This window comes from Sorghum bicolor, chromosome 6 (assembly GCF_000003195.3).
Source record: "Sorghum bicolor cultivar BTx623 chromosome 6, Sorghum_bicolor_NCBIv3, whole genome shotgun sequence".
Lineage (NCBI taxonomy): Eukaryota > Viridiplantae > Streptophyta > Magnoliopsida > Poales > Poaceae > Sorghum > Sorghum bicolor.
In genome coordinates this window covers 47,217,193-47,235,055 of record NC_012875.2, presented here as the reverse complement: position 1 = coordinate 47,235,055, position 17,863 = coordinate 47,217,193, and the positions used below count along the sequence as shown (strand labels likewise).

At 42.9% G+C, this 17,863-nt stretch overlaps 2 protein-coding genes across 3 annotated transcripts; both read right to left on the bottom strand.

Annotated features, from left to right (window-relative positions):
- On the bottom strand, positions 172-7,718 carry LOC8057451 (sugar transport protein 5). The gene is made up of 4 exons (XM_002446544.2): positions 6,937-7,718; positions 6,295-6,614; positions 958-1,590; positions 172-847 (listed from the first exon to the last, which is right to left on the bottom strand). Exons 1-4 carry the CDS (start codon positions 7,166-7,168, stop codon positions 404-406), a joined length of 1,629 nt encoding a protein of 542 aa, XP_002446589.2. The 5' UTR covers positions 7,169-7,718; the 3' UTR covers positions 172-403.
- On the bottom strand, positions 8,848-17,863 carry LOC110436384 (synaptonemal complex protein ZEP1-like). 2 transcript variants are annotated; one of them, XM_021463397.1, is made up of 20 exons: positions 17,706-17,863; positions 17,421-17,572; positions 17,274-17,323; positions 16,341-16,548; positions 16,145-16,270; positions 15,829-15,927; positions 14,793-15,469; positions 14,450-14,698; positions 14,230-14,358; positions 14,080-14,148; positions 13,873-13,983; positions 13,020-13,127; positions 12,835-12,945; positions 12,662-12,748; positions 11,030-11,128; positions 10,855-10,941; positions 10,640-10,723; positions 10,491-10,553; positions 9,755-9,884; positions 8,848-9,241 (listed from the first exon to the last, which is right to left on the bottom strand). In XM_021463397.1, exons 2-19 carry the CDS (start codon positions 17,569-17,571, stop codon positions 9,786-9,788), a joined length of 2,607 nt encoding a protein of 868 aa, XP_021319072.1. In that variant the 5' UTR covers position 17,572; positions 17,706-17,863; the 3' UTR covers positions 8,848-9,241; positions 9,755-9,785. The 2 variants fall into 2 exon arrangements, with proteins under 2 accessions (XP_021319072.1, XP_021319073.1); XM_021463398.1 differs by having other exon boundaries at positions 11,030-11,119.

Sequence of the window (17,863 nt, the reverse complement as noted above, 5' to 3'; positions counted from 1 at the left end):
TGATTAATTGGCGTTTCTTTTGAATTTTCTGATTTAAGATCGGTTTGCTTGGTTCACCGCATGTTCGTCATTTTTGTGTGCTTCTATTCTAATCCAACCTTTATGTTCGGCTGCATCGGCATCCTCACCACCTGACGAAGCAGAGGAATGTGGTTTATTTGAAATTAATGTGGGAAAAAAAATCGGAACCTAAAGTTTCCATGAGCAAACTACTGTAGCATCATTGTACATTAGAAAAGGTACTTTCATAATCACAATTTACAAATCACGACGACGAGACGAGTATATAAATACACGTTGGCATGCCAAATGGTCATGCCACAGGCGCAAAAACCTTACAAGTCCACATTCCACACCGGTGCTTTTTTTTTTTTCCTTTTCTTCATGTGCCTCTCACCCACCTTTAGGTCAGTGCCACGTCGCTCTTCCCGTCGTGGACGACGAACCTCTTCCAGTACCAGTGTTTGCCCCAAATGGTGGCCATGGACTCGAGCGGGATGCCCTTGGTCTCCGGCAGGAAGAGCGCGATGAAGACGGTCATGACGGCGACCCAGGCGGCGTAGTAGGCGAATGTGGCGTACTTGAAGCGGCAGAGCATGGCGAGGAACGACTGCGTCTGCACGAAGGTGAGGCAGAGGCCGATGGAGACGTTCATGGCCTGCCCCGCCGACCGGATGTCCACCGGGAATATCTCGCTCGGGATCACCCACCCCAGCGGCCCCCATGACCACCCGAACCCCGCCGTGTGCAGGCACGTGAACACCAGCACCGCCACCGCGTATGGGTGCGCCATCGCCGCCTCCCCGCCCTTGCCGATCTTCGCCCCCATGATCCAAGCGATGGCAACCTTCGTCCATCGTTCCACGACGAAAACACAAGAAATAACACACATTGATGAATGATGATCCTCCAGTCATGCATCCACGTGAAGTAAAAACATCACCTTTTACGGCATACCTGGCAGATGACCATCTGGATGCCGCCGACCATGAAGAGCACCTTCCGCCCGTAGCGGTCGATGACGAAGGTGGAGAGCACGAGGGAGCCGAGGTTGACCGCGCCGAGTATGACGGCGCCCATCAGGGCGGCGTTGCTGCCGAAGCCGACGGTCCGGAACACGAGCGGCGCGAAGAAGGCGAGCACGATGACGCCCGTGAGCTGGAAGAACATGGGCACGGCGACGGCGAGGACGAGGTGCGGGCGGTACGCGCGCCTGGTGGCCATGCGGCGGAACGCGCCGTCCTCGCTCCGGCGCGCGGCCTCCACGGCCTTGGCGATGTCCCTGAGCTCGGCGTCCACGTCGGCGTCGGCGCCGCGCACGCGGAGCAGCGCCGCGCGGGCCCCGTCGCCCCGCCCCCGCATGACGAGGCTGCTGGGCGTGTCGGTGAGGAAGAGCGCGCCGACGAAGATGACGATGGCCGGCGCGCCCGCCAGCCCCAGCGAGACGCGCCAACCCCAGGAGTGGTGCGCCGTGGCGTAGTTGACGAGGTTCGCCGTGAGCACCCCGAGCGCCAGGAAGAACTGGTAGCCCGCCGTCAGGGAGCCCCGCCACCGCGACGGCGCCATCTCGGCCAGGAACAGAGGCGCGGCCTGCAGTGTGGTTTCGCCAATTTAAAAGTTTTATTAAACAGGCTCTGATGGGCCTTTCAACACTCGCTATTAAAGGACGTCGCTAAACAGTTGGGCTGATTCATATCCTTCTATGAGGCCTCTTCAGCTTACTTGAACAAACCGGGAAAAAGTCAATATGAGCCGGTTACCGAGCTCAAAAGGAAAAAAGAGTTTTTTTTTTTTGCGGCGACGGCTACCAATTTTGTCCCTTTGATTATTTTTTTTAAAGATCCGGTTATCCGGCATTATATTAATAAGGAGAAACTAGAGTTTCCAACATATGCGCGAGCGGCGCTTCCACCTATAGAAGACTGCTACAACAGGTGGATAAGAATTCAAAGTTAATTACTCCCTAAATTAGAAACAACTGTGAGTGGCCTGAGGGCAATGCCGCCCGCGTTTGCCCTCAGAGAGCATTCATCTTTGATTGTGCTGAAGATTTGCACCTCTGAGCATATGGAGTTTCTGAAGACTGCTGCATTTCTTTGCTTCCAGATGCACCATGTGGTTAGGATTGCAAGAGTATGTGCCATTTTGTTCCCTCCTTACACCATCGATAGGAACCAATCTTCCACCTCTCCTTGCTCAGACCACAGAGACGGCTTTAGGTTGATGCTATTACTCCAGGTGGCCACCAGATCCCATACCTTTCTAGCAATGGGGCACTCGATGAACAAGTGCACTGCAGTTTTCAAGTTCCTGATACATAGGCCACAAAAATAGTTGTTTTCCCAACCGCACACTTATAGACGTGACGCCGTCCACAGACGGTCTTGTAACAAAAGCCAAAGGAAGGACTTGCATTTTGGAGGAGCCCAGATTCTCCATATTAGCCTCAGGAAATTGGATGGAATGGAGCCGGCAAATTGGATGTTATAGGCTGACTTAGCTGAGTACCGACCACTGCTCTCCAGGTTCCAAGTGATAGAGTCCTCTTCAGAGCTGTCTAGCGAGATATTCATTGGCTGCAAAAGTGCCCAGAGCTTAAAGAATTCTGCGATGAGGTCATTAATGTCCAGCTCCCTCTCAGACCACTCACCGCTTCTCCTGTGCAAATACCAACAAGTACCAAGGCCGGCAACTTTCAGATTTGAGCAATTCTGGACCAGAGCGTTGGGTTTCCAGGAAGTTGTGGCCTCAGCATGGAGCATCCCTGCCAGCGGGACGTCGCCAATGATGATCTTCCATAATCGTTTATCTCGCACAGCAACATCATTACGGCAATGGAGCAGGTCACTTTTTAGTGAGGCCCGTGCTCAGCTCTTGCTGGCAAATGAGATAATCCTTAGACTGGACATTGCGCAGGAGTCAAGAACTCTAACCCAGCAAGAACAAGAGCTACATAAGGGACTGAAATCAAGGGTGCTGGGTTGGGCCGCCGTTGAACGATCTCGCCGGAGACAATGTTCACGCCTTATACAGCTAAAAGAGGGCGATGCCTGTACGAAGTTCTTTCATCAGAAAGCCACCGGTCGACGGAAGAGAAATCTAATCTGCTACCTCAAATCTGAGACTGGGAGCATTGTCTAGAATCACTCAGAGAAGGAAGATATCCTCTATAGATATTTTAGACGAATTTTAGGAAGTCAACCAGAAAGACCAGTCTCTCTAGATTGGGAAAGACTTGACCTCAGTCGTATCAATGATCCTTCAATGGACCTGCCTTTCACTGAGGAAGAGATTGCAAACACAATTAGAGAATTGCCCGCGGAAAAGGCCCCTAGACCAGATGGCTTCACTGGGACATTCTACAAGTCTTGCTGGACAATTATCAAACATGATCTTATGGCCGCTGTGCAGTGCTTCTACCACCTCAGAGCTGGACCGCTTGAGCACCTGAATGGGGCGCTCATTGTCCTCATTCCCAAAACTGAAATCCCAGAGCAAGCAAGCGACTTCAGGCCGATCAGCCTTATTAACTCCTTCGCAAAACTGATCACCAAAACACTGTCCATCAGGCTGTCTGTACACATTGATGACCTCATATCCAACTCCCAGAGTGCATTTATCAAGGGGCGTTACATCCAAGACAATTTTATGTATGTGAGGAATCTGGCAAGGGCTTATAATCGGACTAAGACGCCAGCTCTTCTTTTCAAGCTAGACATATAGAAAGCATTTGATACAGTATCATGGGAATACATGCTTGAACTCCTTGAGCACAGAGGGTTCAGCTGTAGATGGAGAAATTGGCTAAGCCTCTTGTTTTGCACCTCCCATTCCTCGGTCTTGCTCAATGGTGTTCAAGGTGAAAAAATTAAACATGCAAGAGGCTTACGCCAAGGTGACCCATTATCGCCATATCTATTCATCTTAGCCATTGACGCCTTGCAAAGGATCTTGGATGTTGCTACAGAGGATGGAGTTCTAAGCCCTCTGAGAGGAAGGTTTGCTAAACTCAGACTATCTCTTTATGCTGATGATGCGGTGATCTTCCTAAATCCTGTACAAAGCGAGGTCCGTGCACTGTTCAAAATTCTAGAGTAGTTCGGGAAGGCTAGCGGACTGAAACTCAATGTTGCCAAGTGCCTGGTTGCTCCTATCAGATGTAGCGGACTGGACCTGGACCATGTTCTTGAGCCATTTCAGGGACAGCGGGTATCCTTTCCAATCAAGTATCTAGGACTATCCTTAACGCTCGGCCGTTTGAAGCTGGTGCATGTTCAAAGCACCCTTGACAAGGTGAAATCGAAGCTAGCAGGCTGGCAGGGGCGGCTTTTGAATCTTGCTGGACGACGAGAACTAGTGCGTACTGTCCTCAGTGCAGTCCTAGCTTACCTGCTCACTGCTCTCAAGGTCCCCAAAAAACTAGCTCAAGAAATAGACAAGGCTCGGCGCCGCTTTCTTTGGGCTGGTGACAACGAAATCTCGGGCGGGAAATGCAAAGTAGCCTGGCCTATGGTAACTAGGCCGACCGAATTTGGAGGATTTGGTATCATCGACCTGGAAAAATTCAGTCGTGCTCTGCGGATGAGATGGTTATGGTGCTCCTGGACAGAACCGGAACGGACATGGACAGAAACTACTATCCCAGTGGACAGCGTCGACATGGCTCTCTTTGCAGCCGCAACAACAGTAACAGTCCACAATGGCCGTCGAGCGTTGTTCTGGCACTCCTCTTGGGTCCATGGCTGCAACCTGTCATCCCTGTTCCCGTTACTCTACAATCACAGTAGGCGAAAAAACAGGACGATGCAGGAGGCGCTGCACCAGGCGACCTGGGTAAAGGACATCGCCCATGCCCCTTTGATTATGACTCAGTGACATATTGACATGCCCGAGCATCTGAGCCAGCCAACGACACACGAGTCTAGCCAAGCTGACTTTTGAACTGGCAACATGCCAACATCCCATTGTTTATTTGTTTGGCGTTGGCGATCTCGCGGTTGAGCACCAAGCCACCAAGGCGGCAGGAGACTCTGCGTGCCACTGTGGGGATTGAAAACGGCGTACGAACTTCTACTGTACAATACGGAATACTAGGGAAAGAAAAGGCTTCTCAACGAACTGTGGTTCATCAAACAAGTCACAGAATCTCGCAACTGTCACACTCACACAGCTGATCAGCCACACCTTCCACTTCCATGCATGGCAGGCACCAACCGTCTCTATCCGATCCCAAGCCGTTTGGCACCGGCACGACGACGAGTACAGTTAGGCAATCAACTAGTGGCTATATATTACTACCTACCATATCGATCATTGTTGTCATCCACTCTATTCTTTTTTCTATATAATAAAAAGGAAAACTTAATCCACTCCACTCTACAGTAGTACCGACGTACCGGATAGGACAGTTCTAGCTTGGACTAACACAAAGTCAACAAAGATTACATACAGGAAGATAGAAACAGCTCCTTTTTGTTGATCCCACTTCCCACACCGCGTCATAGGCAGTCGCGACTACTAGTATCCAATTGACAGGGCACTCTCGCTCCTCTATCGTAGACTTGCCGTTTAACACGCGCTTATTTAAGCAACAATGCTCGAAAAATATCTTCCCGATCTTTAATTCTACACGAAATCTTTTGTTGACCTCTCTGTCCGGAAACTAATTAGTAGTTGTAGGTAGTACTCCGTAATAGATACTGTTTATAAGTGAAAAATGTCTACCGTGAGGTCCAATGACTCCGCTGAAAAACGATGTTTGGGGGTAAAGTTAATTTTGCTTAAGGGCATATGCCCTTACTCTCCCACCCATTGGATTCGCTTTGAGAAGTGTGCAAAGACACATCTCAATACAAAACTGCTTTGAGATGTGTGTTTGCACACTTCTCAATGCAAATCCAATGGGTGGGAGAGCGAGAGCATATGCCCTTAAAAGAAAAAAAAACCGCCTTCGGTGTTTGGGTACTAAAGTTTAGCATTTTCGTTTTATATTTGGTAATTGATGTCTAATTATAGATTATTAGTTAGGTTGAAAAAATTTATCTCGTAATAAATAGTTTATATTTAATATTTTATGTATGTGTCTAATCTAAATATTTAATGTGACCGACGATACCAAACAGGGCAAGTCAATTCCATGTCATCAGCCGGAGACTTTTGGGACGGTTCGCTCTCCGGCGCACACACGCGCGTGGCGCGTCGCCAGAGAAGAAGAACGCACCACCGCTGGGCGCTGATCGAGCTCCGCTAGCTCCGGATGATCCGGGAGCTAGGCGGACAGTGGAATAAACTGACCTGGTTGGTGAAGCCGACGCCGAAGCCGAGCAGCATGCGGCCGACGATGAGCATGGCGATGTTGACGGCGGCGCCCGTCACGGCGCCGCCGGCGAAGAAGAGGGCGCCGCCCATGAGCATGACGGCCTGCCGGCCCAGCGCCCTGGTGACGCGGCTGGCCACGAGCGACGCGAACAGCCCGGCCACGTACAGCGACGACGTGAAGGCCGTCAGCGTCTGGCTGTCGTAGAGGCAGTACTCGTTGCCCTTGGCCGACGCCATCTTTTGCAGGACGTGCGGGAAGAAGCGCCGCAGGAACGGCTCCATCTCGGACACACCGCCTGCCAAAATGATGATCGAATCAATCAACAGGGTCAGCTATAGTCATCGTATCACCCACCGTGTTTCAGCTCGATCAGGAACAGCCGAACAGGCTAGGCGTCTTCTGAAATGCGTGGAGGACTTCATTCAGAGTTCAGAGCAAACATCAACTACAGAATTTGTTCTTTTGAACGTAGGATTTTTCAGTTAACAGCTGTCCGGGAACTAATACGAGCAGGCAAGCGAAGCTGGGAGCATGCATCGTGCATGAGACGGTCAGAACTCAGATGGACCTAAAGCACTGAGCACAAGAAGCGGCAGCAGTACGACGCACGCACGCACCTGAGATGCCGATGTCGTAGCCGAAGATGAGGCCGCCGGAGGCAGCCACAAGGCAGGTCATGAACACCGAGAGCGTCAGGCCTCCGCCGTAGTCCGCGGCAGGGCCATCGCTCGGAACAATGACACCTCCGGCCATCTCTTGCCTATTCGTCCCCCTGCCGCGCGCGAGAACGACGACGACCCCTGTCTCAATTCCTCTACTCTTCGCTTCGGAGATGCGAGAGGCTGGCATATAGGGGGCTTCACTTCACCTCGGCTTTAAACTGCAATCATAAACTAAAGAAGTCCCACTAGTAATATCAAAATGGCGAGATCACGTTTATTAGTGCGGGCAATATGTTGACACTGACTGTGACTGGCGTTAACTCAAAGCATTCCATGGGCAGCAGTGCAAGTCAGGCAGAGTCAGCACTGAAGATAATATCTCTATGACTCTGTTTCTGCATGTAATCACTGCTCCTCTGACTTATCTATCCCTATCTCTATCTCTCTGCTTCTACTATTGCTTCTATACTATGGTATCTGTGTAATGATTTTCCTTTTCTCTTGTGGAAGGAGATCATAGAAAATTTATCCACCTTAGGACTTGTTTAGATGTCCTTATATTCACCTCAAATCCCACGCTAAACCACTCTAACAATATATGAACATGGAACACCAAACAAGCCCTCGGTCCGCGGCAGGGCCATCGCTTGCTCCTCTCCTCCCCTGCCGAGAACCCTGTCCAATTTTCCTCTACGCTTCAGAGATGCAAAGAGACAGTATAGGACTTCGCCTTGGCATTAAACTATCGTGTAGTATATCACAAACTAAAGAAGGCCTATTAGTTAAATATCCAAATGGCTAGAGGACGTTTCCACTTGTAGTTAATATATAGTATACTTGACTAATATTAGCTAGATATTTTTTATTCCAATATTAGCTAGATATTGTTTGTATCCAATAAGTTCGACTAGATTTATATCTCTAAATAAATTTATTAGAAAAATAGACTCAACTACCTATATAATGATACTATGTATGATAAATATTAATATTTTCTTGTATATATTTGGTTAAAGTTAAAATGGTTTAACTCATAAAAAAACGAGAAATGACATTTATTTTTTGGGACAGAGAGAATAAGTAGATGGTGGATCTAAACATCCTCTTGGCTAATTGTTAATAGCTATCTATTAGATGTGTGGATCTAAACACTCTTTTAGACTAGTCTGAGTAGAGTTTTGTTGTGTTGTTTGCAAGACTATCATATCATATAGATGAAATAAAACTTGAATAAAACATCTACTCTTAATATAAAGTTTCATTCTAGAGTTTTATAAGCATTTAATTCTAAAACTCATAGAGAGTTGATAATCGTGTCGAAAGAGTTTCATGCTCGTAAAACTCATTTCTTTTCTCTTTTTATTAAAAACATTGCATTGTCATAAAAAAATGCATGTGACAAGCTATTAAATGCAAATGAAACTGAGGCTGACCTTTGTGTGCGAGCAATATGTTAACGTACGCTGACTTACGTTAAGCCATGTGCAAGCCGGGCAGTTCGCACTGGAGATATTATTGTTATGCAAACGAGCGCTCTCCAATCCGTCGTCTGGCTAACCAATCAGTCATGACGGTTGTTAAGCTAACAAAGCCCATGTGCGTATCATAGACCATCATCACTGTCAAAGACTGCTGATCGATCCGAACTGTTTTCGTCGTGCCATACGTCAAAGGTGCAAACATCCAGTGGCAACAATAACCCTGTATCCACATGCTGTCTAAGGTGAATACCTCAACGTCGCCAACTATTAGCATGACTGGAAGCAAACACTTGTGCCGGTTTCACGTCCAGAACGAGCCCATGGACTCGACCGGGCCTTGGCATCCAGCGGGAATAGCAAACATACCAACCCAACAGCACCGGACGACGGTCGACAGCATATTTATATCAGACAAATGTATGGTTCATTCACAAATGTACGGTCCACGGCACATCAGACAAACATACCGCTATGCTGAGGCTGGTAAGTGTTTTATCTGAGAAACATACCGACGGCATATTTATATCAGACACGTGTACTGTTCATTCACAAATGACCTACATGGCAGACAATCGTCTTAATCTAAAAAAAATCAGACAATCGTGATGCTTATTGCGGTAGCAATGCTTCAGACACATGAGTGAACGGCAGTCATGTACACTAGGATGGACAGATAACCAGGGAATGGTTGCAGGATTATTGATTCAACACGGTGGAGGTAAATTGTGTGTTCCAGATTTCGTCATCGTGCTTGCAAAGATGATACTTCCAGGTGTGAGCTGCAAGATGAGATTCAGTTCAAATTTCAAGACCAGAAAGACACCTATACTCCCATGAATAACCCATCAAAGGGTTCACTATCATTTTGCAGATGCAATGCTTAGTCCCAGGCCAAAATATGGCATACTGATGGTAACAAACAAATTTGGTAGTTTCGGCTGATCAAACTGTTGATAGTAAAAATACTGGAATCAATGCTAACCCAAAATCATGAACTAAGCTTGGTAAGAATAGGTAAATTACTAACAAGAAATGTGTTACGGACTCAGCAAGGTACCAAGTTATATTATGGTTTTCAAACCATAGTTATGGTCACCCAACAGGGCAACAGCTCTAGTTGAATTTAGTCTTGTCTTAACCAGTCCAAATTACTCGAAAAATGCAATCCAGGTTAAAATTGCCATTCTTCAGAAGTTAATAAATGATAAATGAAAAAGTATTGGGTGTTGTCCCATGACTAGTGTAGTACTGCTCAATAAGTAAAATCTGCCAAGGAGGAAACAAATTATCACCTTTTTTCGAACGCAAACAAGTTATCACCTTCTAGCCAAAAGCATAAGGGTCGTCAGCATATGGATTCAAGGAACCCTCAGAGAATAATTCACCAAGGTTTGCAGGATGTGCATGGGATCCTGTAGGAACCTGCAGGATGCAGCACATCATAACTGTCACTGTTGCAAAAATACACAATGTATAAGAAATATTATGTCTTGATTAGTTGCCCTTAAAAAGTTTCTAATTCAACTCCGTTACATGATGAAACATGATACAGAGCAGAGCCTGGTTACTTTGGTTCGATTCAGATGCATTTACTCCACAGCAATCATAGGCAAAGTAGGAAAAAAACCAGTACAATTTAGCAGTCATGTAATGATAAATAAAAAAAAACAAAAATAACAGTATGGAAGGAAGCTCATCAAAATACAGTCTCCTTTGGAAGTATCATGCTTACCAAATCTTGAGAAATTGTTAGTTATGTCGTATGATGTCAACTATGAAGGTGCTTATGTCACAAACTTTAATAGAAATAGCAATTAAAGGAAATTACAAACAACATATGGACCATAGATTAGGAAAAAACTAAAGTTCAAAAAGGATGTCTAAATTTGATTAGAACTCAACAATTGTACATAAAGCATTGATCTAACAGAACATAATAAGTTTCACTGAAATATATTTTTTGTGAATTCTTTGATGCATGAATGTGAATAAAAAATAAGAAATAGTCACCCTGCAGAACCATCATACCTTTTTTATTTTTGTAACATCTTTGTCAGCAGTATTATGCAAAGATTTCTGAGTGTTCGGTTCCTAAAAAGTATGATAGAAAACATGGATGAAACATATGGCTAGTAAAATGCATAGAAAAATGTAAAGAATGCAGTAAAAGTTCATACACCAAACATGACAGTGCTCCTAGTTTTCCTGCGCTTTGTGATTCTTCCATTTGCAGTCTCAACTTCATATTCATGATGTGTTACCTATTTTAACTAAAGAAGTGAGAAAGCCCACAGGATAATATGAAATTCACAAATTATTGCATTCAGGAAAACATAATCTTAACCTATGCTAGCTCAAGCTACAAAAAAGAAGAAATTGTTGAAGTAATCACCTTTCTATGTTTAGGAATGTCCTGAGACACTTTCTCTACCTTTCTCAATATGTTCGAAATTGGTGAAATCCCAGGTAAGTTTACATCCTGAAACATAACAAAAAAATGACTTGATTTCAACTTTCTCAAATAAGTGTATTTGCACAGCATACCACTGAAAATAATGGCATCTTACCTTCCGTTTGGTCTCCGGACTTGCCAACTGGACCTCATGTTCTTTTCTTCCATATGGATCTCTCCTCTTAATCGACGAAACAGAGTATTCCTGAAAAATCTATGCACTTTGTAAGGACTAAGTAACATGTACGAGGAATCATGACAAGCTAAATCAGAAAGGAGAATCAACTTATGTCTCACTTAAACAGGAAAAAAGCAAGATATAAATTTGGACCAGCCTATGTACTTCCAAGTTCCAACATGTTGAAACTTCATATGCATTTCAAAAGCACTTCACCAAAATCTAGATGGAAAACTACCTTGCGATTTACGTAGCATATTTCCTTAATTATCAGACTATCTCCTTAGTAATTAAGATAGATGAACCAAAATATTTTCTATTCATCTAAGAAGAAAGAGAATTTATGATCAGGATGACAAATATGAAACACAGTCACTAACTCACTATACTCCGGAAAATAGGATATACTCCGGAAAATAGGATATACATGCATTGAATGAAGATTTTGTTCAGATATTTGCAAGCAACAAAAGTATATAACTAGGATTACAATCAAATGAAAATCACAATGTGCCAAAGCAACCCAGTGCAGAACAGGAGGGCTAGAAACCTACACTTTGTCCATAGTCCATGCATATAAAACAAATCGAAGCATATAATGAATTTGTCATGGGCATAAAGAGGGGCGCCGTAGGGCGCAAGTGTCCTAGTTGGGCCTTAAGCCCATTAGTGTTAATTAGTGTCTCTCATAGTTATTTGTCTATAGGAATAGTACCATATTGTCTAGGCACAAGAGGTGTTAGTCCTATGTACCTTTTATATTCAGCCCATGGGGCACAATGGAAAGAAAGCAATGAATTATGAAGAAACAATTCTAGTCTCCCTCAATCTCTCAAGCTCTTGGCAAAGCATAAGGCCTAGTTATCCTAAAGCTCTTGGCAAAGCATAAGGCCTAGTTATCTATCCTAAAATACCCTCGTTCATAACACAAACTGACAAAAGTGCACAGCAAACCATGCTGCAGTATGTCCATGTAAGATTTAAATTCAGAAATGAAACTAATTATTATATTTAATTTCTGTTTGAATTAATGATTGCACGGCCAAATTAATTAAAATAACATATTTTTTCATTAGTAGTACTACTGAGCCATATGTGTATTCCATGATACTACTTTGACAATTATGGATGCTTTACACTTGCTTTTCCAAACAACATGAACTAAAAAGCATCAAAGGGTGTAAAGCAGCTATTGCAATCCAATCAGAATAAGGCCCAATTAATTGTGTATGAAATAACTGGCCACAGGTGTAGAGCCACTGTAGTGTAATACCATTAAGTTATTTCGTCAATTTGATTCCCTCGGTAGGGGCAGACCACTATGTTAGAATGCAGAACCTAGAAAAAAATATTTTCTGGCTAATGTAGAACCTACAAAAAAAAAAAACTATTTGCACAACATATCCATTCCGTGAGATAATTGACCTTACCTAGTGAGAACATATTGACTACATAATTGTGTTCAAGGCTTAGCATGCTATGCAATCAATACACTATAACAAACATTGAATGCATGACATGTACATCACTTAGTTATGAATGTATCCAAACTTGGTGAGTAGACATAACCTTCTTAGAGTTCACTTCTTGATCAACTTGTTGACTTTCTCCCATTACTTTCCACTGTAGTTGTAACAATGCTCTTTGCTTCTCCTCCTGCACCATAGAATGCTTTAAGTATTTACTAAAGTGACTATCTTCAAGAGTCAAAATGACAAAAATACCAATCAGGCAATCACCACCTTGGACTTCTGAAGCTCCAGTTCCCCCTGCATCCTTTGGCATTCTTCCTCATGATGCATCCTTAGTGCTTTTATTTGAAGTTCATGCTCTTTCCTGAGCAATGACAGACTCTACATATTTATACAGATTTCATCAGTATGGAAAACTTCCATGATCAAAACATGTTGCAGAATTTGTTACTGACCTCCCTCAATTCATTCTCAGCCTGAGACTGAATGCGCTGCAGTTCTTCTTTGTGATAAGCCCGGAGAGTTGACTCTTTTTGCTCATTGTCCTGCTGAATTCTTGCCACCTGAATATCAGCAAATCACCACCTTCATGGTCATTTAAGGGGGGGGGGGGGGGGGGATACACTTTTAATCAGACTAGCTACTGTATAGCATTTAATTATATCCTATTTTTACACCAAGCAAAAAACAGTTACATAAGACTTTTTTTTAAAAAAATATTAGTATCTCACTAGTTATGCAATATAGGTCCATAAGTTATAGCAATAACAGTTTGAAAGTCTATTACAGGAACATAATTTAAAAATGGTTTGTTTGATATTGTGGTGCGGAATATCATATCTAAGCTGCTGTGAAACCTATTGGAGCCTCAAGTTTTGTCAGCAGTATGCTATGAGCTGTGTGCCAGATGAATATAATGTAAATCACTAAATCCATCTTCAGTGCTTACCCTAAAGTACCTAGAAATAATCTTTAAACTAATTGACCTTAGGTTATTTTGGTATGGTTTTCTTTTTATCAACATGGCAAGGCCATTTAGGAACTGCAATTTGAAGAAAGGAACACCGAGGACATCTGGTAACATTTTGATGTACTAAACCTTTTCAGCAGAGAACCCTTAAAAGAAAGTCTCCATGCAAGTCTGTATAAAAGTCCAAGCTATCAGCACCTTAAAGCGTTGGCTTACTTTGTTCAACTATTTCAGCGCCAACATTTTGCATCATTCCATGTCATAACACATGCGCTAAGTCTTAAGGAAGAGTAAACTTAATTGCTTAAAATGAAGAAAACCAAACTCGTTCAGCTTACCATTGTGCCATGTTCCTCCTTAAGGCAAATCAAATACCTCTCAGAATCATGCTTGTTCTGTGATATCTTTTCGTTGCATTTGTTTTCAATTTCCCTTATGAGCTTTTCTGCCTGAATTTCCAAACATTCATAAATTTATGGCATAAAAATAATTTGAGCATTCTAGAAATCTAGCACATATAATTTCTGAAATAGAAGCTAACTTACCTTTTCTTTTTCGGCATTAGTAATTTCTATCTTCTCAAGTTCATATTTCTTACGGATTTCATTGATGGCCTGTAAAATTCATTTGCAAAACCTGTAATTTATTTACAATCCATATGCCAAAGTACTCCACAACTAATAGAAATGTAATACCTGGTCATTTTTGAGAGATAGCTCTTCCAAATGCTTGGATAGCTCTATCTTTTCACCTTCAAGCATGAGATCATACTGTTTTTTTGCGTCACTAAGTTGGCACTCTGTTGCAGACAGTGATGCTTCGATCTGGGCATTCGATTCAAAATGCTGTGTTAAGTACTTGTGTTATCTGTAAACCATCACATTATGATATTTAAAAATTCTAAAAAACACAAACCTGTAATTTCTGGTCCTCCAAAGTCTTCTCTCTTTCTACAGAACAAAGATAGAGTTGCTCCTTCTCATCCAGAGCACTGCGAAGCTGGTTGATCTGATTCTCAAGTGTATTAACCTGCTGGTCACGCTTAGTTATCTCTCCTTGCAAAGATTCAGCATTATTAGATTTCTCTTCCATAATGGATTGCACTTGGCCTCGAAGCTCCAGATTATCTGATTCTAGCTTCAAAATCTTTTGAAGCAACTCTTGCTGCATATAGAATATCAAGAGTAAGGAAGCTTACACGTCATCAATATTTTTTCATTAGCAAATGAATTGTAACTGGGCCAGATAGTTGACAAACCTTGTGATTTTCAGCAAGGGTAGAATCTTCTAGCAACTTTTGAATTCTCCCTTGTAGTTCAGAAGCTAATTTTTCTAACTGATTGATGTTGGAGGCAGAAACTTCAGCTTCAGACTCTAATCTTCTGATCTTATCTTCAGCCACTTGGCATTCCTCAACATGTTGAACCATAACAATTTCTTGAGTTCTCTGCAACTCTATAAGTCTGGACTTCAGTTCTTCAATTTCAGTTTTCAGAGCATTGTTTTCTGACATCAAATCTACATACTGGCTTTGGAGATGTTCAAATTTATCCTTAGAAGATCTTGCCATTAGCAATTTCTCCTCTTGGGCCATGTCATAGAACCTTTCAAATGAAGAAATCAGCCTAGATACATGACTTGACACAGAGGCATGCTCTTTATCTAGCTCAGTTACTTTAACCATGAAGCTGCTAAGCAATTCATTAAGATCCTTATTGTCCTGGCATAGTTTTTCAATTTCCAGAATGTGTCCCTTATTCATAAGCTCCAAGCTGTTCTTTTCACTTTCGCTGCTTGCTAGATTTCCTTTCAGGCTGATACAAACATCATCTTTTAGCTTCAGCTCTTGCTCCATGCATTGCAAGCGGGAGTCAAGACATATCAAGCGGGATTTATTTTCATCAACTGAACCCTCCAACTGCTTGATGAGGGAATCTGCATATACAAGTTCAGTTATATTATTGAGGTTAATACTGTTTTTTTAAGTAACTGAGGTTAATACTGTTGCATGTTAGGCACTCAAAGTGGAAACCACTGGATGAAAATATCGTTTTCCATTTCCTAAAACTCTCACCACAGTTTGGGAATGAAACAAGTGGGATATTAAAATGAATAGAAAAAAGAACCAAAGAAGTCAGCAATTTTATGGACTTATTCATTATTCATCACATTTCTATTTTTCTACTACTTGCCCATTCTCAGCTACTTTCTTCCTGTATACTATTGATGCAGTTTAATTATATGACCAATACCAATTCTGACGCATCATTTGTTACAGGAAAACTAACTTGTACCTTTTTCCTTTATCATAGTATCATTTGAATACAGTCGTTCCTTGTAACTTCGATCCATCTCTTCTTTCTCTTGTTTGATCTGCAACATCTCCTGTCGACCTGAAATTAACAGGACAACAGACTTTATTGTCACATTATTTCAGAGACACTTAGAACATTGCAGATTATTGTTTACTCAGATATTAATGTATCATATCAGTGTACACAGAGGTACAGAACATATGCACATTTTATAGTATAAGGTTATTAAGTTGCTGATTCTAAACAGATCTCCATTAACTTGTACTGGTTGTGGATTGTTCAGAGACCAACTAACCTGAAATTATCTTTTGCTCCGCATCCTCCAGCTTTGTTGATAAATCACGCAACAGGCAGTTGAATTTGTCCAGATCTTTGGAATTCTTCGCAAGCATCTTCTCAAAAAACTTCTTATCTTCCTCAGCTGTAAGTGTATTGTTTCACCAGTCAGATTCGAACAACAGTTGGGCAAAGTAAATGTCACCATAACTTACCTTGTTCTGTCTGACTAACTAGCTGCTGCAGTGTTTCAGTCAGTTGATCACATAAAGTCTTTGTTGAAGAGAGTTTCGAATCTAATCCCTGCCAGAGCTTCGAATCTTCAGTCTGCTTCACCTTAAGCTTTGCATTTTCATTCACAGCTTGTTGAAGTTTTCCCTCTAAAAGGTTTATCTGCTCTGTTGCTCTTCTCAATTTGACATGCTGAATTCATATAAAACGATATGCATTAGTAATAAGAAATCCTGATGAATATAAAAATAATAGTTGGTGTAGAAAAACAATGATACATGCCTATAAACTCACTTCACACTTGAGCCAATTTAACCTATTGCACCAGAACATTTGCAACATGAAAGGTAAATGCAGCAATGTCATATACTGTGTCACTCTGAATTTAATAGCACTATCCGCACCAAACAGATGATTTCTTATTAAAACACATAATAGATTCCTAAGAGGCAATGTCTCTTGTTTAGTTAAGTTCGGGATCAGCACAAAAGAACATACAGAACAAAACAGTGACAAATGGGAAGGTGGGCTTGCCCAGCAATGTTCAGAGCTCTTTCACAGGAAAAGCATGAATTAAAAGTGTACATGCATCCAGAAAATAATTAAAGTGATTCTATTATTTTTACAAAAATGAGAGTGACTCTAGTGATACTGAAAAGGTACAACATACCAAACGTTAAATTACTCAACACAAAATATATACACGTAACTTTCAGGGACATAAACAAGGGAAACACTGCAAAGAGAAAGTAAATCACGAGCTTCAGACTAGCTATAGAGAGTGCAGGCTTCGACTTCAACCGGGGTAAAATTCAGGAATAATTCCAATTTATGCAGTCAAATCATACGAGCTATATATTGAGCCAGTAAAATTCCACCATGAGGCAAAAACGTTGCAAAATGTTGAGAAATCATACCGCCATTTCTAGATCAGTCTTTACTGAAGCCTGCTCCTTGACCAATTTCTCTGCAACCAAACAAAAATTACAGGAGAAATCAGTAATGACACGTAGATTAATATATAGCCTGTCAAACCAAAGTGGAGGCAAAAACTAAATCAGAACCTGCTGTGATCTTAAGATTGGCGAAGCTCCCATACGAAGTACCCCCAGTATCCGAGGAGGGCCTGGGGTTTGCGGCCTTCATGGCCGTCGAGGCGGATCCAGCGAGGGATCGGAACCCCTCGAGGCTCCTAAGCCCCGATAGCTTCTGCATCCTGTCAACGGTGGCGGACCCAATACAGGGACATGGGTGAAAAGTTAGTAGGCATCACATAGCCAAATATAGGGTTTGGGTGCTCGGTTTCGCACAAACGCACGGCAGGAATGGAGGAGAAGGGGTGGGAATACCTGATGGGTGCTCGTCGCCGGAGAAGAGACCGACGAAGGCCTCGTCACCTGGCCTAGGGCGGCGGCGGGAGCCCACACCCAGTAGTCGCAGAGAGAGAGAGAGAGAGAGAGAGAGAGCACCGAGCACGCGGGTGAAGGTGAATCGTGAATGGGGGGAA